Source organism: Urocampus carinirostris, chromosome 11, assembly GCF_059441175.1.
Source record: "Urocampus carinirostris isolate Australia breed hairy pipefish chromosome 11, RoL_Ucar_1.0, whole genome shotgun sequence".
In the NCBI taxonomy this organism is placed as follows: Eukaryota; Metazoa; Chordata; class Actinopteri; order Syngnathiformes; family Syngnathidae; genus Urocampus; species Urocampus carinirostris.
In genome coordinates this window covers 2,945,183-2,969,316 of record NC_142359.1, presented here as the reverse complement: position 1 = coordinate 2,969,316, position 24,134 = coordinate 2,945,183, and the positions used below count along the sequence as shown (strand labels likewise).

Sequence of the window (24,134 nt, the reverse complement as noted above, 5' to 3'; positions counted from 1 at the left end):
TTGTGGTAAAAAGTTGATGTCATGGATGGTTACAGGCCTTTCCACATGTTGTTCACAATTGTTTTTTAGTTAATTGATGAACAAGAATAGTGGAAGATAAATAGGTCAGTTATACGATTTCAATGTACCGTAAATTCCGGACTATAAGCCGCTACTTTTTCCCCAAACGTTCAACCCTGCGGCTTATTCAGTGATGCGGCCAATTTATGTCATTTTTCTAACGGCCGCCAGCGGCGCTCGAGTACAAAAGGTAAGATTTAGACCGGTGGAATATAACAACTTCTTAGCTTGTGCACAAATTAAATTAGCGTAGACATATCCTCATCATGCAAATTGCTAAAAAAAAAGGCACATGACGCAGCTTTCAAGCTAAACGCAATCGAGCAGTCCGATAAAGTAGGAAACAGAGCTACTGCACGTAAACTTCACTTAGCGAACATGATGCTAGCGTGTTTTTGAGTAAGGGAGCGTGGGACGACGTCTACATGACAAAGTCTGTTTCCCATACTGAAGGAAGGCTGCTTTGATGACGTCAGTCATAAGGAGGAAGATGAGGACGCGTTACCGTGATTTCTACATGTACGGTATGTTTTTTTCAACGGATACGTTTGCTGTGTTGCGAGTGTGTTGCTAGTAGCGTTTTGCTACCCTTCACAGGCACGGTTTGGGATGAAAGTTATATTATTAAAGCTTTGAAAACTCTCTCGGTGTACCGTCTTTCTTTGTAAATATGTGTAGCTATGTATAATATGTATTTGCAACTGTATATTTTTGTAATGTATTTATTTGATACACTTATTCTGATATGTTTTGCACGGGCCAATGAGAAAGGAGGTGTGCAACAAACGCGGGCTGACGGGAAGTGGAGTAAAGGTGAGACGTGTTTGTGGACGCAGCGGACAATAGTGGATATATATTTTTCCCACCCTTACCTTTGGAAATATACATTTTTTTTCCTTGGATTATTTTCAACGGGACCCGGACTCTGCAGGTCTGCATCAAACCTTAAGTACCGGTATCATTTTCCGTTCATTTTGCCGGCTGTGGTTTTTAGACTGTGTACTTTGCGATTTTTGGACTGTGTGCTTCAATGAAGGACACTGTAGTTCTGAATCTGGTTTCGTGTACCATCGCACTGAACGTTGCATGGCTCTGTGGCTAGGACATTGACTCGGCCTCTTGGCTGAGAGCAAGTGTCTCGGCCCCTTGGCCTTCTAGCGTATTATGATTTGACAGATAATGGATAATTGATAAAGAATATAGAACAATAAACCTTACAAAATCCCCCTCAGTAACAATCGCGGTACTCAAAGTCGGGTTTGGGTTACTTTTGTGATTATGTTATACGTTTTAATGTGGGCGCATGCGGTTTATATACAGGTGCGGCTTGTGTAAGCACAAAAGCGGTTATCCTCTTAAAATGTGGTGGGTGCGGCTTATAATCAGGTGCGCTCTATAGTCCGGAATTTACGGTATATCCATGTTGTATATTTGGACTGGTGTAAAATGACAGCTCTGTTGAATATAAAAAAAAATGTTGTGCGAGCCATTAATCTTGGTGTGGCACACTGATTAACCAGGAAATTTGAAAGTGGTAAAATAGTTTTAAATATAGAGTGCAAGCAAAGCTATCTAATTGTCTACAACTTGCTTCACTTGCAACATCCCTCATAAAGCAACCTTTTTGTGAAATTCTATAAAAATTGTTTGAAACCAAAGTACCACACAACACACTCACACAAGATGCCCGCTGTGCCATCATACGATCGCATGACATCAGTTTCTTCATCTTTCCTGTGGCTTGACCGACACTGGCGAAGGACTCACACGGCTGTGGACATGAAAATTTCCCTGTGAAAAAAAAAAAAAAAAAAAGATGATGTATGAATTCATTTATTCATCATTGCGGAGTTTTCACAGAGATGAATGAACTACTGCAAGACAAGAAAGTTTGATCACATGACCCTTATTTTAGCTAAAGTGCATTGGCTCCCTGTTACCTTAAGATGTGATTTTAAGGTTCTCTTGGTAGTATACAAAATCATGCATGGACTTGCTCCTCATATCTTTCAGATTTAATTTCCCCCTATGTTCCGGTCCAGAGCCTTCGCTCTGAAAACGCTGGTCTACTCGTGATCCCAAGAACCAAGAAGAAATCGGTAGGTTCGAGAGCGTTCTCCATTCGGGCCCCGGTGATGCGGAATGCTCTTCCCCCTGAGATACGATCTGCAACCTCAGTGGAAATGTTTAAATCTATGCGAAAAACACAATTCTACTCTACAGCATATGAATAACCTATATTTTATGTTGATAATATGTGTATTATTTGCCCTCATGTAGGTTTTAGATCAGGCGAAGGTGTCATAGTCTGTAGTTTGCAATAGTCTTTGATCTGTGCAGCCCTTTAAAACTCTTTGTGATTAAGGGCCAAACAAATAAACATGACTTGATTGACGCAGAAACAGGCTGTCCGGGGCTTCAGGACCCCAAGTGGATCAGAAGGGCGACAGCAACATCCCTCATTGGAATATTATCAATTAGTCGATTTACCATCCATTTTCCATGCACTTGAGGTACTAAAGCTGAAAATGGGCGGCAGGCAGGAATGGTTGCAAACTGGGTACAAAAACATCCAAAATATCATATATTCAAAATATGTTAAAGGAAATTTTTAGTGACCGTTTTAAGACCTGAGGTTTGAGTTTTTCCTTGCCCTCATGTCGGTTTTAAATCAGGGGATGCTGTCATAATTATCTATGGTCTGTGCAGCCCTTTGAGACTCTGTGATTAAGGGCGTCACAAATAAACATGACTTGACTCATCCTGAGGTTTTTGAGTTTTTCTTGCCCTCATGTAGGTTTTAGATCAGGGGATGCTGTCATAATAATCTATGGTCCGTGCAGCCCTTTGAGACTCCTTGTGATAAAGGGCCAAACAATTAACCATGATTTGACTTGACTTATCCTGAGGTTTTTGAGTTTTTCTTTGCCCTCATGTAGGTTTTAGATCAGGAGATGGTGTCATAATAATCTGTAGTTTGCAATAACCTTTGGTCTGTGCAGCCGTTTGAGACTCTTAGTGATTAAGGGCGTCACAAATAAATCGCTTTTTTTTTAGCCACTTTTTACCACGAAGGAGGAAGTCGCCTAACTCTTGAAACCCACGTTCCAAAAGTAAGTTAAACTCAACTTTGTTTATCTTTATAGAGCATATTATTTTATGAAATGTTTATTTTTTTGTACAAAACAATACGGATTACTTATACAAGCCTTAAACATACGAAATATAGCACTGAAGCAACTTACAAATACATTCAACTTACGAATGATCGTCTGGAACCCATCTCGTTCGAAAGTAGGGCAGCGTCTGCATTATTATACCCATCAACACTCAATTATTATTCAATATGTAATAGATCAAAAATTGTAAAAGTAATTCAATTAAAATTGTTTGTAGCCAACCCTTCGGAATAACAAGCATGTTTTCACAGGTTTTTTTAATATCATGATCTAAAAACGTATGTGGAAGTGATTAACAAGGAAAAACTGGATTATTTGTAAAATAATTTATTGACCCCACAAATTTTGCTACACTATTACACTATTTAAACTTGGAAACTTGCTTAATTTTATCTATGTATCCATCCACCTTGGTCATATCCCTCAAGAAGGGTGACCGACAGCAAGACAAACACATACAATAACACAGAAAATAAAAAAGGGGAAAAATAGCAAAAAACACACACAAACATTTTTGGACCATGGCCAACCCAAATGCCCAAATACCCAAACAAGTTAGGCTCCTTGGCACCTCAGTTGGTCATGCTTTTGTCCCTCCAGATGAAACGGGACACAAGAAAGCGGCTGTGTCAGTGTGACGCAACACACTCTTCTGTTCAACAGCAAGGCCCGACAGTATTCGCTGGTTTACCCCTGCCGCATCATACGGTTGCCCAGCCCATCCCTTAGGACGCGTCCAAAAATCCCACTATCCTTTCATAACACCTCTCTTCTCATTCCTATCACCAACAAGAGCTCTACATTCCACAAGATTTAAACCTCTTTCCTGCAGTGCACTCATAACACCATCCATCCACGTCAATCGCGACCTTCCTCTCGGTCTCCTTCCAATGACTTCTGCTCTGTAGATCCTCTTCAACATTCGCTCCTCATCCACCCTCTCCATGTGTCCAAACCAACCGAGTACTCGCTTATCCACACGCTTGCTCAGTTCCACTACTACTCCAGTTCTGTCTCTCACAATTTCATTTCTCAATCGATCCAATCTTGTCAATTCTAAAATACTCCTCAAACACTTCATCTCAAAGACATTTAATTTCCTTCTTAAATCTGCATTCAGGCTCCAAGTCTCTGCACCATACAACACAGTCGGCACAATCACACTCTCATACAGTCCCCTCTTAACATCCATACACATACTCTTGCTGACTTAATTCGCCGGTTAAAATATGAAAGCGGTGCGCCAAGCTCACCAGTGTTAGCATGGAATCGGTAGGCGGCAATTCTGAGCGTACTCCCGCATCCGTGGCAGGCGAAGCAGCTCCGGTGAAAAAAAAGACCTTCGGCGCTCAGACGCTCCACCACGTAAACTTTCTCATGGCAGAAGAAACACACGTCGCTGACGCACGGCGTCTGGACAAACACCAATCAAAACCTGCTTCATTTTTACCAGAAGCTCAACATCCTCCTACCTGATCGTCGCGATCGGCCAAAGGTTGAGAGTCGACTTCTCGGTCGGGACAAGAGTTTCCAGGCTGGACCGGCGGCTTTTTGATCTGATGTTAATAATTGTTTAAAAAAATCAAATCAAAGACATACGCAAACACATTTGGTTGGGTAGGGTTACTTTAACTGGATTACTTTCAAAGACTTTTGGATGACTCCAATACCAAAAATGCTAATAAAAGACAAAAGAAACTACCGTAAATTCTGGACTATAAGCCGCTACTTTTTCCCCAAACATTCAACCCTGCGGCTTATTCAGTGATGCGGCCAATTTATGTCATTTTTCTAACAGCCGCCAGCGGCGCTCGAGTACAAAAGGTAAGATTTAGACCGGTGGAACATATGCGCCGAGGAAGACTGCAACTTCTTAGCTTGTGTACAAATTAAATTAGCGTAGCCATATCCTCATCATGCAAATTGCAAAAAGAAAGGCACATGACGCAGCTTACAAGCTAAACGCAACCGAACAGTCCGATAAAGAAGCAAACAGAGCTACAGCACGCAAACTTTACTTTGCGAACCTGTTTTTGAATAAAGTCTCTTTCCCATACTAAAGGAAGTCAACTTTGATGACGTCGGTTATAGGGAGGAAGATGAGAACGGTTTACCGTGATTTCTACATGTATGGTATGTTTTTTTTTAACAGACGCGTTAACTGTATTGCGAGCGTGTTGTTAGTAGCGTTTTGCTACCCTTCACAGGCACGGTTTGGGATGAAAGTTATAATATTATTAAAGCTTTGAAAACTCTCTCTGTGTACCGTCTTTCTTTGTAAATATGTGTAACCATGTATAATATGTATTTGCAACTGTATATTTTTGTCATGTATTTATTTTGGACACTTATTCTGATAAGTCTTGCACTGACCAATTAAAAAGAAGGCGCGGGGGACCGGTAAAGGTGAGACACAGCAGACAATATTGGATATATATTTTACCTTTGGAAATATAAACTTTTTTTGGGGGATTACTTTTAACAGGACCTGGACTCTGCAGGTCTGCATCAAATCTTAAGTACCGGTATCATTTTCCGTTCACTTTGCCGGCTGTAATTTTTTGAACTGTGTACTTTATGTTCAGTTAAAATCGTGGGATTCTAAGTAGGGTTTGGGTTAATTCTGTGATTGTGTTACATGATTGAATGTGGGCGCATGCGGCTTATATACAGGTGCGGCTTGTGTAAGTACAAAAGCGGTTATCCTTTTAAAATGTGGTGGGAGCGGCTTATAATCAGGTGCGCTCTATAGTCTGGAATTTACGGTAAATACAATGATGACTCACGACACGTGATGATCTTTCTCTCCTGGCTTTGATCTCCGGCAAAAAGAACATAAAATGCGGCAGAAACAAAATGAAAATAAATCCAAACAGCTTTTTGCCGTTCCGTGTATTCCGTTACTCCCCAAGCCTGCGCAAAATGGAGTCATTTTATTCCTATTTAGTTTCTTTTGTCTTTTATTGGCATATTTGGTATTGGAGTCATCCAAAAGTCATTGAAAGTAATCAAGTTAAAGTAACCCTACCCAACCCTGCGTGACATTTAACAGTGTTACCTCAAAAGCTTTGTGGCCTAATTTGGCTTGTAGCAGGTTTGCCATCAAACGCACCCTGGAGCCAGGAGCCTTAGTGATGACATCACACGGCGGATCACATGACTTGACAGGAAGTAAAAGTCTCGGTTTAATGCACAAGTATAATGCAGAACTGGAATCATCGAATCTGTAATTTACGTTTGATTTTTGCTTGAGTCCAAGTCTGCTGAGGAGGGAGGCAGGGGTCACCAAGGCTGCTCTGACCTCAGAGTTTTGGGACAGCAATCCTGAAAGTAACACGACAATCGTCAACAGTAGTACGGGGATGAGTCAAAAAATCCATCCTTGTAATATTTATTGCACCTCACCTGCAACAGAATTACCCTACACTTGAGGTACAACAGAAATAAAAAGCTAACAACATATAGAGTGAGATTGATTAAATCAATCTAAATCTCTCAACCTGAGACAACTGGTCAAGTAGACATAGCCTACTGTACTTCAGGTATTTGGCTCACATCCAAAGAAAACAGTAAAACTAGTATAAAAAAGAGACTATCCAAGTTTTGAGAACTGTTATGCACTCTACCGTAAAGCTTATTATGCAGAAATTAGCTTTACGGTAAAGTGCATAACAGTTTCAATATGAGCGATTTGAATAGAAAAAGGCAAAATAAACATGTTACCTGCTCAAAAGTGATTTGTATACGGTGTGCATTACCGTTCGATTACATTCACAACAAATACAAAGACGGAATGGTTTAAGTTGTATTTCATTCCCAACAAATGCAAGACAAAGTGGTTTTGGTTATATGTTCGCCATTAAATTCCCTAAAAGTGATATAAAAGTTAGATAAAACGAGGTAAAAGTGGTTGTAGTAGCGAGGGGATGCAGCTTTTATACCCGTGGTCCACACGAGAAAATGACGCGGAAATGACGCGATGAGGAAGCGGAACAGTCGCCGGCGTCTGTTTTGCGGGCATACCACCGATGAACAGCGGGTTGGCCAATTTTGCGCATTTTCCATCGCGGGCAACCACGGGCAAAAAAAACCCGCAAAATTTTACCCGCGATACAGACGCAAACAGCTGTGTGACCGGGCCCTAAAAAGTGACTCAAGTCAAAGTTACAGTGCACGAAGGTAAAAATTCCCGGGTTCCCCTGGCGTTGTGTCCTAAATGCGGTATTTTGAAGTCGAGTCGAAGTCGAACGAAGTTGAGTAAAGTTAGTAGAGTTTGTCGGGGAACCGGCTTCTTCGGCTCGGCTCACTAAAAGGAACCGTCTCTTTCGGATTGTAAACGGCTCTTCACGTTGTTTTTGCTTCTTTCATTCCAACATGACCAAATATTATGTAAAATTATGCACAAAATGACTTAAAGGAACGGGGAATAGAACAAAAAAGAAAAAAATACCAAAATGAAAAAGTAGTGAAAAGCTGAGAAAAAAAGAAACAAAAGGAAGAGAAAAAATGAAGGAAAAATTTAGAAAAAAGCCAGAAAAAAAGAAAAGAAAGAAACGTAGGAAAAAAGTAAATAGAGAACAAAAAGAAACCAGTAACAGCTAGGAAAAAAATAAACACAATGAGATTTTTTTTTTAAAAGTAGAAAAAAAAAACAGGGAAAAAAGAAGGAAAAGTTTGTGTTGCATTCAAATAATTTCCAATGATATCAAGTGAATCTTGTTGCCAACATTGTACTTCCACTAAAAAATGTGATTAAGTACAGTTCTGTATCTTACAACCGACAAAATAAGCCCCCAAAAATTTGAGTATTATGCGACAAAAGATACCAGGGAAAAAAAGAAATGAAAATCTTGTGAAAGAATTGTAAAAACAAACGATGTTTGTAGGCCGTACAACCTTTGCAATAATACATGAGTCAATTCATTCAAAAGAGAAAAATAACTTTGCCTCTCCTGAAACTCAGCAAAATGTAACTTGATGTCAAGTTTTGGACATGTCTGATATTGATTTAGTTGCCACACTTAGGATTGCCGTTGCTCACTGTTGTTTCAAGCGTTACTCACCGACTTTGTGTAAACGCTCAGACCCGTAAGGAAAATTACAGGGAACATTACATGGCAGTAGCTCGGTGGTGCACCAACATTTCAAGGGAACAGATAGTTGAACAAAACGGATAAGGGTCGACCGGGTGTTTTTCTGTGCCTCACCAGAAGAGGGCGGCGCGTCTCGGAGCAGCTGGTAAAGCTGGCTGAGGTACATGACCATGGACAGCGCGTCGGGTTCTCCCACCGACGTCATCTCCTCGGCCGTCAACAGTGGGGAAATCCCCAATTCCCGCTCGCAGACGTCAAACGCCAAGCGTACGTTTTCTTCCTCTGCCGCCGCGTTCAGAGAATCAAAGTCTCTGAGGAATCGCAAAAATCGACAGACTTTTGAAACTGTAACTGTTTTTCTAATCGTGGGTAAAGAAACTGATGCAACTTTAGATTTGTCTAACGAGTCGGTTGTGGGATTTGATCAGAAACGTATTGGTATGACCGTTTTAGTGTTGAATCGGTGATGCCTGTGGGACAGTTCTGAAAACAACTCATCAGTGATGGGTCATTGTAATTAACCAGGATATAAAAATGTAAAGGCAGTGTCTGAAACTCTGGAGAAAAAGTTAGCGGACACCAGGGCAGACAACTCTGAAAAGTTGCCTGCACAGCCATAAAGTTGCCTGCCCCATTTTTCACAACTTGAAACACAATAAGACAACTCATCATAAAAAAAAACCATCCATAGCAGCCTGGTCATACTGGAAGAGGCATTACCTCATAAGCGGTCTCTTCAAGGTTTCTTCATTTTCCTCATGCTGAGGTTTTTAAGGTTTCCCTTACCCTCATGTAGGTTTTAGATCAGGGGATGGTGTCATGATAATCTTTGGTCCGTGCAGCCCTTTGAGACTCCTTGTGATTAAGGGTGTCACAATTAAACATGACTTGACTTGAGGTTTTTGAGTTTTTCCTTGCCCTCATGAAGGTTTTAGATCAGGGGATGGTGTCATAATAGTCTGTAGTGCGTGCAGCCCTTTGAGACTCCTTGTGATTAAGGGCGTCACAAATAAATATGACTTGACTTGACTCATCCTGAGGTTTTTGAGTTTTTCCTTGCCCTCATGAAGGTTTTAGATCAGGGGATGGTATAATAATAGTCTGTAGTTTGCAATAGTCTGTGGTCTGTGCAGCCTTAGGAGGCTCCTTGTAATTAAGGGTGTCACAAATTAACATGACTTGACTCATCCTGAGGTTTTTGAGTTTTTCCTTGCCGTCATGAAGGTTTTAGATCAGGGGATGGTATAATAATAGTCTGTAGTTTGCAATAGTCTGTGGTCTGTGCAGCCTTAGGAGGCTCCTTGTGATTAAGGGTGTCACAATTAAACATGACTTGACTTGAGGTTTTTGAGTTTTTCCTTGCCCTCATGAAGGTTTTAGATCAGGGGATGGTATAATAATAGTCTGTAGTTTGCAATAGTCTGTGGTCTGTGCAGCCTTAGGAGGCTCCTTGTAATTAAGGGTGTCACAAATTAACATGACTTGACTCATCCTGAGGTTTTTGAGTTTTTCCTTGCCCTCATGTAGGTTTTAGATCAGGGGATGGTGTCATAATACTCTGTGGCTTACAATAAGCTGTTGTCTGTGCAGCCCTTTGAGACTCCTTTTGATTAAGGGCGTCACAAATAAACATGACTTGACTTGACTTAAATCCATAACACTAGTTTTTCATAAATGTGAATCAAACTGGGAGCCCACGAGTAACAAAGAAGTAGCCCTTAGCTTACAAAATATTGGCTAACCCTCGTTTAGTACTGCATGTCAACTATTGTTGTGGAATGTGGATAATAACTAATGATAAGTATGTAGGCATCTGGTGAAGGTCGTGGGATGACGTTGTTGCAAGAGGTCACAAGGTGATATGCTGAGGAGCCGGCGCGGACGACCTTCGAGAGATATCTTAACTTTATTTGAGAACACTATAAAGACCAATGTTGAACGTCTGGAACTTTGAACATGTCCCGAATGCAATAAAGTGCGTTCCCTTTTTGCCATATCTCCTCTCTGCGTATTTTTGGGGGCGACGCCCAACGACGATCTCTCCAAAATAAGTGGCACCCAACATGGGGCCAAAATAAGATCCCTCCAAAATAAGTGGCCCCACGTTGGGCGCCACTTATTTTGGAGAGATCGTCGTTGGGCGTCGCCCCAAAGAATACGCAGAGAGGAGATATGACGAAAAGGGAACGCGTTTTATTGCATTCCGGACACGTTCAAAGTTCCCAGGGTTTAACATTGGCTTTTATAGTGTTCTCAAATAAAGTTAAGATATCTCGTGAAGGTCATCCTCCCCGGCTCCTCAGCATATCAGCTTGAGACCTTTTGCAACAACTTCATCCCAGGACCTTCACCAGATGTCCAAATACTTATCATTAGTTATTATCCACATTCCACAACACTATCCACAATAATTTAATTATGAGTACACTACTACTAGGAGGAACAAAATGACTTGAACTCTAAGAATAAAAGAAAATAAAAACAACCTGAATGTCTGCAAATAGAATACTGTCTTGTAGGTTTTCTTACATGAGTTTCGGCCTATAGCGGTGAAGCAGGGCGCAAAGTGCCATGCCGCTCTTCCAAGATCCTGTCAGGTCGCTGACGGCCACGCCGGTGTAACCTGCAGTCTGCTCTTGACACCAAGCCAGAAGCTGATTGGACTCAGATAGCGACTCTTATTGGACAAAAGAAGAACCAGTTCAAAAAGACAAAGGCAATCGAGTCAAGACTGTTCGACTTACCTGGACGCCATGGTGAGCCTTCAATGAAGTCACCGATTTCCGTCTCTCGTCCTCCGTTCTCTCCTGTGTCGATCAAATGTCTCACCTGGACAGGAAGTAAATGACCTCGATAATTTTACATACAAAAAAACGAGATCACCGTTGACTTAAGAACGAGAGTGACCATTCGCCCCCACCCTTCAACATCAACGGCGAGTATGTGGAATGGCTCCGCACATGCAGGCTCCTCGGGGTCCTAATATCTGATGATCTCTCATGGACAGCAAACACCACAGCCATGGTAAAAAAGACCTAACTTAGTATCATAGGCGAGCGGCAGCCTTTCCAGCAGCTCCGTGTTATTTCGCTCTTTTTGTGATTTATTGTTTTAATTGTCTGCTTCTATCTTCGGTGTTTTTCGTCCCGTTTGACAACTACACTTTGGATGACTTCCTATCCTATGGTTATGGGTTTTAACGCACAAAATGGGTTTATTCGAGGAATCAACTCCTTGCCCTGAAGAATTCTTGTGCCGGCGTGATGAGGGGGCCCTATTGTGGCTGCAGAGCCGGAGCTAAGGTGAAGGCTAAGCGGCGTTATAAGCCTTCGGTACCGTCCGTAAACATGGTAAATGTGAACTCTCTACCAAATAAGACCGACGAACTGGCTGTGCTGGTGAAAAACATCAAAGCCTACAGGGAGTGCAGTTTGCTGTGTTTTACGGGAACGTGGCTCACGTCTAGCATCCCGGACGCTAACGTGGAGCTACCCGGCTTCAGCGCTGTTAGGGCAGACAGAAACACAAACGCCTTCGGGAAGCGAAGAGGAGGTGGACCCGCTATCTATGTGAACACGAGGTGGTGTAACCCTGGGCACAAAGATTTCCATCTGCTGCAGGGACGTCAAACCTTTGGCCTAGCGTGTGACGTCATCCACTCCGCTGTTGCTAAACTACAAACACAGCACCCCGAGGCCATCCTGTTAATCTGTTAACTGCTGGCCTTCTACCGCTCATTTATCGTGAGCCTGCTGAGGTACTGTGTTTCCACATGGTACAAGAGCTGCACTGAGAGACGTTGTGAAGGACAGTGAAAGCAGCACAGCACAGCACATCATTGCCTGCCGTCTCCTCTCCCTGATGGACATCTACTACATCCCTAAAACAGCCTAAAACATCATCAAGGACAGCTTTCACCCAGGTGCCATAGCTCCATGACCTGCCGCCTTCTGGAAGGCGCTACAGGTGAATCAGAACAAGGACCAACAGAATAAGGTACAGCTTCTTTCCGAAACCCATCGGCAGCCTCAACTCCCATCGTCCACTGTGAATATGCACAGTTTTACCTTTTTAATTTGTTTTACTTGCACAAAAAGGAGAAGCCCTCCAGTTTACCTGATCAGGTGTGACGCTTGGACAGATATTGATGTAGCGACTGGATGGGTCCAAAGTGTACAAGGAGAAATTCTTCTGCATGTTTTCCGGTGTGGTCTGAGCCAACAGACGGTAAATGCTCTCTCTGGAAACAGACAGACAGAGTTGTGGTCGTGCTACAAAAACAGGAAGACAGTTGGACAAACGAGAAGAACACCTCTCAGCCAGGAGGTCCAGGAGAATATCTCCTTGGCACCATCGACAAATCATCCAAGAGGCGTCGAGTGCGGCCAGGAATCCTCGAGCGACGCCTGTTCCCATTGGCCAGAAGGGCTATGGATTGACGTGGGATGGGTTGATTGGAAGGAGATAGACTGAAAGGTAATGCATCTACTCCTTATGGGTGAGGAGCCCACTCAAAGTTCTCCACCAACCTCCAGCAAGCTGTCCCCCACCAGCGTGACGAGAAGCTGGTGCCCTCGGCGCTCCCAGACCATGGCCGCGTTTTCCGAGGCGTACATGGACGTGAAGTCGAACATGGCCACGTCTGGACGTCCGTAGTGGTTGATGGCAAAGTCCAGAGACGGAAGTTGCCGATTGGTGGAGAAGTCGGCTGCGGTGCGGGCGAAGGCCTGCAGAGCTTTCTGGTCCACGTTATTTCGAGAGAGAAGCAGCTCTGTGTCTGCAAAGTCCTGCCGGAGAAAAAACACAAAAATAGACAGGAAGACAGATAGAACAAGGTTCTACATTACCGGTCGAATATTCAACATAACGGCAGAAATCGGATTGGGCGTTTTTATTACCGTATTTTCCGCACTATAAGGCGCACCCAAAAGCCTTTATTTTTTTCAAAAGCTGACCATGCGCCTTATAATACAGTGCGCCTTATTTATGGATCAACATTAAGTTTTCCAACTAACTTGCAGCCGCCGACTCGATTTTCCCCGAACGCCAAGTAGTCCGCGGTGTATGCTGGGATTTATTTACCGGCGTTTCATTGGCTAACCAATGTGTCAATCATCATTTGAATCCATCACTATTGGCTAAAGTTATTCGGAGGTCAAGGGGCGGATCCTTTTTATCATTTACAGACTGGCATAGGCTAAAGTGGCAAAACAAAGCCTGCAATTTGCCGAAAAAGATGAATGTGAATCACACGTTGGGTTGACGGCATAGAAAAAGCATTTTTTACTATTCTGTATTTGTAAATATTTTATTCTCCTGGATTTACTACACTCACGGATATAAGAGGACCATGGTTGCACATTATTATTGAACACAACGACTTCGGTGAGCTACTCCGGCTATATATTTTCCCTGTATCTTGTTTCAGACTGAACTCGATGTTTCTGTGATAAGCGGTGCAGATAATGGATGGAATGGAGTGTCTATTTTTGAATTCAACTCAATTCCAAGTGTTTATTGTCATATGCACAGTAAAGTTGCGAGCGAAAAAAAAAATAGAAACTAAGGAATGGTTGGCATTTCTTGAATCCCAAGACTTTAACCTTCCGAATGATGGAACGATGCATTTGAGTGACATCGTACGGACACCGCATCCGCACGTGTTCTCGACACGTATTTGCGTCTTTGCAAGCTTTCGGAATGTTAAGGGGGTAATCAGTTGGACTGAACTATCTGACTGTTTTGTCCACGTTCCCATTGTAGCGCCTTATAATCAGGTGCGTCTTATGTATGTCAAAAATAGGACCAAAAACGATTTTTTCGGGGTGCGCCCTATAACCCGGTGCGCCTTGTAGTGCGGAAAATACGGTAATTTGACAACTGATAAGAAATCCATTTGAAACTACAGTTCGGTGTTCGACCAAAAATTTCGAGAAATTCTTGCTTCGCTGTTCGGTCAAAAAAATCGGAATTCGAACGCCGGTACGCTAGGGTGCGATGCAATGTTCCCCCCAATTTTCCAGGGGTCTGAGCGTTATTATTTAAATAAATTATTTGAATGCAACACAAACTTTTTCCTCTTTTTTCCTGTTTTTTTTCCTCCTTTTTTAAAATTCCTTTTTAAAAAAATGTCATTGTGTTTATTTTTTCCTAGCTGTTACTTTTTTGTTCTCTATTACTTTTTTCCCTTTATTTGCTTCTGGCTTTTTTTCTTAATTTTCCCTGCTTTTTTTCTCTTTTTTTCTCCTTTTGTTTTGTTTTTTTTCCTCAGCTTTTCACTACTTTTTCATTTTGGTATTTTTTTCTTTTTTTGTTTTATTTCCCCCCCCCTTCTTTTAAGACATTTTGTGCATAATTTTACATAACATTTGGTCGTGTAGGGATTAAAGAAGCAAAAACAACCCAAAGAGCCGTTTGGGACCCGAAAGAGCCGGTTCTTTTTAGTGAGCCGAGCCGAAGAAGCCGGTTCTCGAAAAACTCTACTGACTTGACTCAACTTCGTTCGACTTCGACATTGACTTCAAAATACCGCATTTAGAACACAGCGTCAGGGAAACCCGTGTATTTTGACCTTCATGCACTGTCACTTTGACTTAATTCGCTTCTTAATTAGCAATTTCGAGCCCTGATTTTTGTGAGCTGGCTCGATTTTCTTGTGCGCGGAAAAGCTCTGGGTAGTGCGCAATTGCGCACACACGCAGCTTAGAGGGAACATTGCTTAGCACACAGGCTAACTACATTCTAACTGCTGTTTTGCGACACAAACCTCTCCGGGCATTTTCATTTCCATAAAAAACGTTTACAGTATTTTACCAAAAGTTGAAAAAAAACAAATCCATGGGTCTCCCACCATTATGAAGCTTCTTATTGCTACTAGTGAGCGACGAAGGGCTATCGTTTTGATATGCATTTCTTAACACATGTTATTACTGTGTTGTTACAATGTTATTACAAGGTTCATTATTGAAAGAAGAGTTAAATAGACGCAGTAAACCACCCAAAAATATTTTTACTACAAAATCAAAATGACCAAGCACTTGTATGCTATTTTCACGGGTTTTTTAGCTGTCCTCAGGGTTCCCGTGGCCACCACGTTAGCGACCCTTGCACAAACCAGTAAGTAGCATTTACTGGGAAGCACGTAAAGGTGATTGTGAAAAAATAGTTGCCCGGCAGACTACTAACTATAAGTCAGGAGCCTTCGAGCTGACAGGTGCCTATTGTGTAAATACATCTGGCGGGAGTCATGAGTGATGAGATAATGTTGTTACAGAAAGTCACAAGCTGTTGATTAAGAAAACATCACGAGATCTTTTGAACACACTATAAATGACGACGTGAAAAGAGAAACGATGAACATGACTCGAACGTTGAGGGAACTAACGTTGCTGAACAGTTCTGAATAAAAGGCGTTCCCTTTTTGCCATATCTCCTCTCTGCGTATATTTTGGGGCGACGCCCAACGACGTCCTCTCCAGGCATTCCCTTTTTGCCATATCTCCTCTCTGCGTATATTTTGGGGCGACGCCCAACGACGTCCTCTCCAAAACTACCTAACAAATCTCCCCTGTGTGGCTACTGCACTACTTTAAAAATGCGTGCTCCAGTCACAAAAATACTTTAAGGGAGCAAGCTAGTTTGAAAAATGAACAACTAACCTGCAAAATGACTCCTTTGTTTAGCAAACTGTGTTTTTTGGCCGTCATAACAAAGTAGTGTGTGTCGTCTTTGTAGTACACCAAGTTCTCCAAGTCGATGCCTGAAAAATACATACACGGGGAGAAACATTCAGCCGGCGCAACTTCATCTTAATAGTGGTAATGATGATCAGGTCTAAGGCTGATTTTGCACCAAGGAGCTGAGGATGTCTCACTTCTCCGAACACGTCCAACAGTTCTCACCGGTTTCCTGTCGGAGGTCCTGGAAAAACTTCTGGTTGAAGATGGATGCCACACCGCCGATCTCCTCCACTTTGGCCTCGGCGCGAGTGTTTCGGTTTTTGAAATTAGCAGTGATGGCGATGGCCAGTTTCCCCCTGAACTCTTTCCGACGGAAACCTGGAGGAAAGCGCCAAGACTTTCGTTACGACTCTCATTCGAAGTGGTTCAGTCCTCATCGACAGAAACGCACCGGGCAAGGTGTTCCTGTGACCGTCTGCTCCCACGATGACATCGAATTGCAGCTGATTGACGACGTGAGACTTTGGCCAGGCTTCCATTGTCCAGCCCACCTCTGGGTGGATGTGTGGACAGCAAGATGGTTGAGAGACAGGTTAGAGTACAGGTGCCAAAGAGGCGGCCCGCGGGCCAGATTAGGCCCGCTAAGGGATTGAATCCGGCCCGCGAGACGACACTCAGAGAAGCGCAAGAGAAAAACAAGCTGCAGGTTGAAATGTGTCAACTTGATGTTGTCAAAGAAAGGTGTCTTGAACAAAATCTCTCTCTCTCTCTCTCTCTCTCTCTCTCTCTCTCTCTCTCTCTCTCTCTCTCTCTCTCTCTCTCTCTCTCTCTCTCTCTCTCTCTCTCTCTCTCTCTCATCATCTCCAAACAGAAGAGCAGCTTCAGCGACAGACTGCTGTCACAGTCTTGTTCCACGGACAGACAGAGGACATCATTTCTCCTTCATGCCATGAGACTCTTTAACTCCACCCGGGGGGAGTAAAAGCCCACATTAAACCCCAATCCCACATTTGCATATTACCCTATTTTTATTACAGTGTGTATTTTTTGTAACACTATTTAAATGCTCTTTATTAACTCGCTTTAAAAAATATGCTAATAAAAGACAAAAGAAACTAAATATGAATAAAATGACTCAATTTTGTGCAGGCTCAGGGAGTAACGGAATACATGGAACGGCAAAAATGATGTTGGCAAGCCGTTTGGATTGATTTTCATTTTGTTTCTGTCGCATTTTATGTTCGTTTTGCCGGAGATCAAAGAGATCAAAGCCAGGAGAGAAAGCTTACCACGTGTTGTGAGTCGTCATTTTATTCCTATTTAGTTTATTTTGTCTTTTATGAGCATATTTGGTATTGGAGTCATCCAAAAGTCATTGAAAGTAATCCAGTTAAAGTAACCCTACCCAACCCTGGTCGCATTTTATGTTAGTTTTGCCGGAGATCAAAGAGATCAAAGCCAGGAGAGAAAGCTTACCACGTGTTGTGTGTCGTCATTTTATTCCTATTTAGTTTCTTTTGTCTTTTATTAGCATATTTGGTATTGGAGTCATCCAAAAGTCATTGAAAGTAATCCAGTTAAAGTAACCCTATCTAACCCTGCTGCTGGAAGTGTAAATTCCCTACGGGGATGAATAAACTATCTATCTAACACATTGTGCCACAATTAAGACAAATCTGGTGCGGCTTATACAAAAAAAAAAGTTAGATTTTCTTCCTCAAATGTGCGCATGCAACTTTTAACCAGGTGCACTTTTTAGTCCGAAATTGCCAGAAGATGCACTTTGATCTTACTGTGAAACTGTTGGTCGTGAGGGGGCTCCACCACGCGCTTAAATTCCACGTTGACGTGAACTTCTACTCCGAGCAACAGCGCCACCTTGAGCAGAACCAGCTGAAGTTGACGAATACCTGCACAAGAAATCAACTACCGATAAAAAAAAAAAGAAGTAGCCATTGGGGGGGGACGGCGCTCAATATGAAGCGCACTCACTGATGTGGTCTATGGAGCCGGCGCAGAACTTCCCGTAGAATTTCTTTGCGCCGAGTCCGCGGAGGTCGTGGATGGTGAAGGGCCAGAGGTGGAGCACGTTGTTCCTGGAGAAGGTGTCCCTCTTCTCCAGGACCACCACACGGGCACCGAGGAAGCTCAACTCCACCGCCGTACGCAGGCCGCAGGGCCCCGCCCCAATTACGGCGCACTGACATGAAGATAGACACTTTGATTAAAGTTCATGTATCAAGCTAGTTCCCCTGACGTTGTGTCCTAAATGCGGTATGTTGAAGTCGAGTCAATGTAGAACGAAGTTGAGTAAAGTTGGTAGAGTTTGTCGAGAACCGGCTACTTCGGCTCGGCTCAGTAAAAGGAACCGGCTCTTTCGGGTCCTAAACGGCTCTTCGGGTTGTTTTTGCTTCTTTCATCCCAACATGTTTTTTTTTTTTTTTACTTAACAAACTGTGTTTTTCCTTTAATATAATAAATCGCCATTGACAAACTGTCTGGGTGGTTTACAGTCATATCAAACGATCCAAAAGCTCTCATTAAAGGTTGAAAAATGGCCGTACAGCATCCATTTAGGATCCATTATGTGTACTAAAAACATTACAGTGCAAAAGTGTACAATAAATGTATTTTCAGTAAACGTGTATTTGTGACGGCGCTCTGAAGCCCAACCTTGCCGTTTTTAGCTTTTTTTTCTCCATTGTTGTCCATGATCAAATATTATGTACAATTATGCAAAAAATGACTTAAAGGAAGGGGGGAAAAAGAATAGACCAAAAAAGAAAAAAATACCAAAATGAAAGAGTAGTGAAAAGCTGAGGGAAAAAAAGAAACAAATGGAAGAGGTAAATAGAACAACACTTTCAAATTAAGTTTATTATAAATCTACTTATAACATTTATTACATGTATAGGACATAGCTGTTTTCCATCAGTATGTATCTGTATATACTCATCTTCATTCATGCTACAAGCCACGTGAACTCCTCTTTCCACGATGCTTTTAATGTACGTTTACCTTTTGTAGCGTCATCAATTTTGTTTGCTTCTTTTGAATAGTTCTTCTGGGGCTGAGGTTTTTGCTTGATTCCTAACCACTTCTCCATTTTTCTTGTGTTCTCTGTGCATCTACTTTGGAAAAGGATATGCAAATGCATGACCTTATAAGGCCCGGGAAAGTCCGGAAGCAGGAAGTTATCCGATGCAGGCTTCTGATTGGCTGCCGAGTATGCAATTTACCAAACGAACCGAAATTCCGAAATTTCCAAACCGAACAACGATTTCGAAATCGGAATAAAGCAAATGTTTGATGTTTATCTATTACATCCACAACATCCCGATATACAGAGACCACGGGATATGTGAATTATGTGAATTTCCCTGCGGGGATGAATAAAGTATCTATCTATCTCCCTGGATGATGTGTCTGCCGACAACGACGGAGCAAAAGAAAAAGGCTGCCAGGCGGGCCTGGGCTAAGAAGGCGACCACTCAGACCAGCGCTCCCAAGCATGTTCCTAACCAACGCCAGATCCATCGTCCACAAAATGGGTAAATTTGAGCTGCGGATCGCCACCAACAGCGTCCGAAATTGGAGTATTTTTGTCATCACGGAGTCTTGGCTTTCCCGACGCCGCAGTCCAACGAGCAGGACGCACGCTTCACCGCCACGAACAAAACGGAGACTCCGCTAAAAACGGGTGGGGGACTATGCGCTACAATAACAGCCGAATCGTTGACACACACCGCTCACTCGATACAGAGTTTCTAGCAGTATCGTGTAGACCACAGGTGTCAAACAGGCGGCCCGCGGGCCAGATCAGGCCCGCTAAGGGATTGAATCCGGCCCGTGAGACAACACTCAGAAGAGAAGCGCAAGAGAAAAACAAGCTGCAGGTTGAAATATGTCAACTTGCTGTTACCAAAGCCAGGTGCCTCGAACAAAGACACTGTACTTGTATCTCTCTCTCTCTCTCTCTCTCTCTCTCTCTCTCTCCACCCCTTTTCTCCTACTCTGTCTCTTTCACTCTCTGTGTCTCTCTTTTTCTCCTCCTTTGTTGCTCTTTGTCTCTTTCTCTGTGTCTTTTAACCTCTTGCTCTAACTTCCTTTTTTCCTTTTCTCTCCTTTCGCTTTCTCTCTTCATACCCTTCGCGCTTTCTTTTCTCTCCTTCTGTCTTTCTATTTCTCTTTGGACTTTCTTCCTCTCCCTTTCTTTTCCCCCTCTCTCATGACTTTTTATCTTTTGTTTCTCACGCTCTCTCCCTCTCCCTCTCTTTTTCTTTCTTTGTCCTGCCCTCTCTCCTTTTCCCTCCCTCTTTCTATTATTTCTTTATCTCTCTTTTTCTTTCTCTTTAATCTTCTAGTCCGGCCCCCGACAGAATGTTTGTTCTATCGTGTGGCCCCCGAGTTAAAATGAGTTTGACACCCCTGGTGTAGACCCTTCTATCTACCGAGAGAGCTAACTGTGGTCATTGTGCTTGCTGTTTACGTTCCACCGGATGCTAACGTTCCACCGGATGCTAACGTTAGCATAGCGCTAAATCTCCTGCCCACTGCTATCAATAAACAGCAGCTCGCACACCCCGACACAGCTTTTATCATTGCTGGTGACTTTAATCGGGCATGTTTATGGACTGTACTTCCCAAATCCATTCAATACGCGGACTGAGCAATTAGGGAAAAAGAACACTGGACCGTGTGTACAGTAAGATCAAACATCTAGTTGGATCCGCCCATCTCTGTCTGTCCCTCACCCCCTCATACACCCCCCCCCCTCCGGAGGAAAACAAAGCCTATACAACAAGGACAGTACAAACATCTTCTTTGTTCCTTTATCTCTTTGTTTTCCTTATATCCTCACTGTAAAATGTGGACCTGGAGTGCCACGTGCAATTTCGTAGTCACAATATATCCCATGTTGTAACAATGACAATAAAGGTATATTCTATTTCTATTCTATTAAAGAATCACTACCTTAGGTACAAATTCATAGACGAGTAACTTGCGATTATTGTATATCCCAATCGACAGACATACCGTGGAATTGACGCAGGCTCTATTCTGCAGGTATTCCTGTTGGGAAGCCCGGCGGTCCAGTTTGCTCCACAATGCATTGGCCTTCCAGTAAGTGAGGCGCCGCTTCATGGTCCGGTAGAGCAGACGCTCTCCGTCTCTCCGATCGACATCCGGGTCCATGTTCAGGTGCTCGCACAACATGCGGAAGGAGAGCAGCGTTGCCCTGCAAGTGGAGGCTGAAACAAACTCATCGAACAACTCCTGAGCTTTTTCCGGGTGGGACTCGTTTCCCATGGCGATGCTGAGGAAGAATCATCGGGTTGGAAGACCGAGACGATGCGGATGTCGAAGAGTCAAAGATCGAAACATAACAGGAAGTGACTCCGGTTCTTGAGGCGGCACACTGGCTGCTTTCAAAGGGCCTGACTTTAAACCCTTTGAAAGAAATTCCACAGAAACAACTCTTTATTCAAGAAGAAGGCGACATTTTCACACAAAGGCCACACAAATGAAGGAAGTCATGTACTCACATCTCTGCGGTTGCTCGCCAACATCTCTAAATCCACTAATCACACACGTGCGCTGAGGTCAGAGCACAGACTGCGGTAATCTGTCTGCGTAAACGAGCTTAAGTTGAGCTACAGGCTGTCTTTTTTTGCAGAAGCAGCAGCGCCACCTCAGGATGGACTCAGCTATAGCAGCACACTTCTCTTTCGCACCTCTTTTCGCATTGATTGGATATGAGCATTGGATTCCTGTACAGAAGTGGTCTTCTACCTAGTGACTCCTGCCTTCTTTCTTTCTCTTTTCTCTAACTCTCAAACTTTTTCTCTCTTTCTTTTCATTTCAGTCATTCTTTCTCCTTTTTTTCCTCTCTTCGCCCTTTTCTTTCGATCTCTTTATGGCACGGTTGCCATGGCGCCCAATAGGCCCCGCCCGTGTGGCGCCAGCTGCGGCTCGTTGACAGATTGGCTTTAAGTCTATTTAAGCTCAGTGCTCTCACTCTTCCTTTGTCAGTCCGTCAACGAACCTCTGCCTCGCAAGATGTGGGTTTTGACTCGGTCCCGTTTCCTGTTGGTATTTCCTGTCCGGTATTGTTCCCGTTCATTTTTGTCCTGTTTAGTATGGGTTTGCAGTTTCATTCCCGTCTATTTTTGCCCTGTTTATTTTCTATATCCTGTTTCAGTATCATTCCTGTCTGTCTCGTCCAGTTCGGTATCGACCCCACCTGTCCGATATCTACTCGGGCATTTGGTATCGATCTCGTTGCGTTTGGGTCCTGATCCAGTTCTGGTCCATGACACTTTGTTTACTTTTAAAAAAATAAAAATTTTGTATTTTACAATTTTTTGGTGGATCTGTGAATATTTTAATTTATATTTCATATGAAATGACTAAAAATGGTGCATAATGTGCATTATTACTGATAATATATCACAAAACATCTGTAAAGCCATTTGGGAGTCAAAAGAGCAGTCTCTTCCTAGTGAGCCGAGCCGAAAAAGCCGCTTCTCGAAAAAGAGCCAAAACTCCCATGAGGAGTCTGGATGCTGTTTTTTTGTGTTATTTCCATAGTATTATTTTTGTAGCATTTCTTTAGTATGATTGTAGTATTTCCATAGTAGCATTTCTGTAAACTAAAGTATTTTTATGGAATTTCTGTAGTATTTTTATAGTGTTTCCATAGTAGTATTTTTATAGCATTTCTGTAGTATTTTTGGAGTATTTCCATATTGGTATTTTTGTAGAATTTCTGTCATATTTTTGTATTATTTCCATTGTAGTATTTCTGTAGTATTTTTGTAGTATTTTTAGAGTATTTCCATAGTAGTATTTGTGTAGAAATTTTGTAATATTTCTGTATTTTTGTACAATTTCCATAAAACGATTTCTGTAGTATATTTGTAGTATTTCCATAGTAGTATTTCTGTAGCATTTCTGTAGTATTTTTGTATTATTTCCATAGAAGTATTTTATGGCATTTATGTAGCATTTCTGTCGTATTTTTGTCACATTTCTGTAGTATTTCCATAGTAATATTTCCGTTTTATTTTTGTTGGTATTTCTGTGGTTCAAGCATTTTCCTGCCCTTAAAAACACAACACAAAAATCCAAGCATTTTCAAAGATTTCAAGCACCCGTACACACCCTGAACTTTCGTTTCAAAAAATAAATAGCAGTGTCTGGTTTCAAATTTGTATAGCCCTTGATCACAAGAAGTCTCGAAGGGCTGATTCTTTGTGTTATTTCCATAGTATTATTTCTGTAGCATTTCTTTAGTATGATTGTAGCATTTCCATTGTAGCATTTCTGTACACTAAAGTATTTTATGGAATTTCTGTAGTATTTTTATAGTGTTTCCATAGTAGTATTTTTATAGCATTTCTGTAGTATTTTTGTAGTATCTTCATATTGGTATTATTGTAGAATTTCTGTCATACTTTTGTATTATTTCCATTGTAGTATTTCTGTAGAATTTTTGTAGTATTTCCATAGTAGTATTTCTGTAGCATTTCTGTAATATTTTTGTATTATTTCCATAGAAGTATTTTATGGCATTTATGTAGCATTTCTGTCATATTTTTGTATTATTTCCATTGTAGTATTTCTGTACACTAAAGTATTTTATGGAATTTCTGTAGTATTTTTATAGTGTTTCCATAGTGGTATTTTGGGGAGTATCTCCATATTGGTATTTTTGTAGAATTTCTGTCATACTTTTGTATTATTTCCGTTGTAGTATTTCTGTAGTATTTTTGGTATTTCTGTATCTTTGTATAATTTCCATAAAAGTATTTCTGTAGTATATTTGTAGTATTTCCATAGTAGTATTTCTGTAGCATTTCTGTAGTATTTTTGTATTATTTCCATAGAAGTATTTTATGGCATTTATGTAGCATTTCTGTCATATTTTTGTATTATTTCCATTGTAGTATTTCTGTAGTATTTTTGTAGTATTTCTGTATTTTTGTATAATTTCCATAAAAGTATTTCTATAGTATATTTGTAGTATTTCCATAGTAGTATTTCTGTAGCATTTCTGTAATATTTTTGCACTATTTCTGTATTTTTGTATAATTTCCATAAAAGTATTTCTGTAGTATATT

At 41.8% G+C, this 24,134-nt stretch overlaps 1 protein-coding gene across 1 annotated transcript in view; it reads right to left on the bottom strand.

Moving 5' to 3' along the window:
* The window catches only part of LOC148356192 (protein-methionine sulfoxide oxidase mical3b-like), a 43,455-nt gene extending 21,987 nt beyond the window's left edge, over positions 1-21,468 (bottom strand). The window contains 17 exon segments of the mRNA XM_088348105.1: positions 1,739-1,851; positions 4,493-4,652; positions 4,712-4,795; positions 6,298-6,399; positions 6,475-6,563; positions 8,447-8,643; positions 10,862-11,064; positions 11,066-11,161; positions 12,449-12,572; positions 12,645-12,760; positions 12,862-13,119; positions 15,991-16,091; positions 16,234-16,389; positions 16,463-16,564; positions 17,805-17,921; positions 18,004-18,211; positions 21,049-21,468. Of these exon segments, the coding sequence (XP_088204231.1) occupies positions 1,739-1,851; positions 4,493-4,652; positions 4,712-4,795; positions 6,298-6,399; positions 6,475-6,563; positions 8,447-8,643; positions 10,862-11,064; positions 11,066-11,161; positions 12,449-12,572; positions 12,645-12,760; positions 12,862-13,119; positions 15,991-16,091; positions 16,234-16,389; positions 16,463-16,564; positions 17,805-17,921; positions 18,004-18,211; positions 21,049-21,321 (2,499 nt within the window). The 5' untranslated portion in view covers positions 21,322-21,468.
* Positions 21,469-24,134: the final 2,666 nt, after the last annotated feature.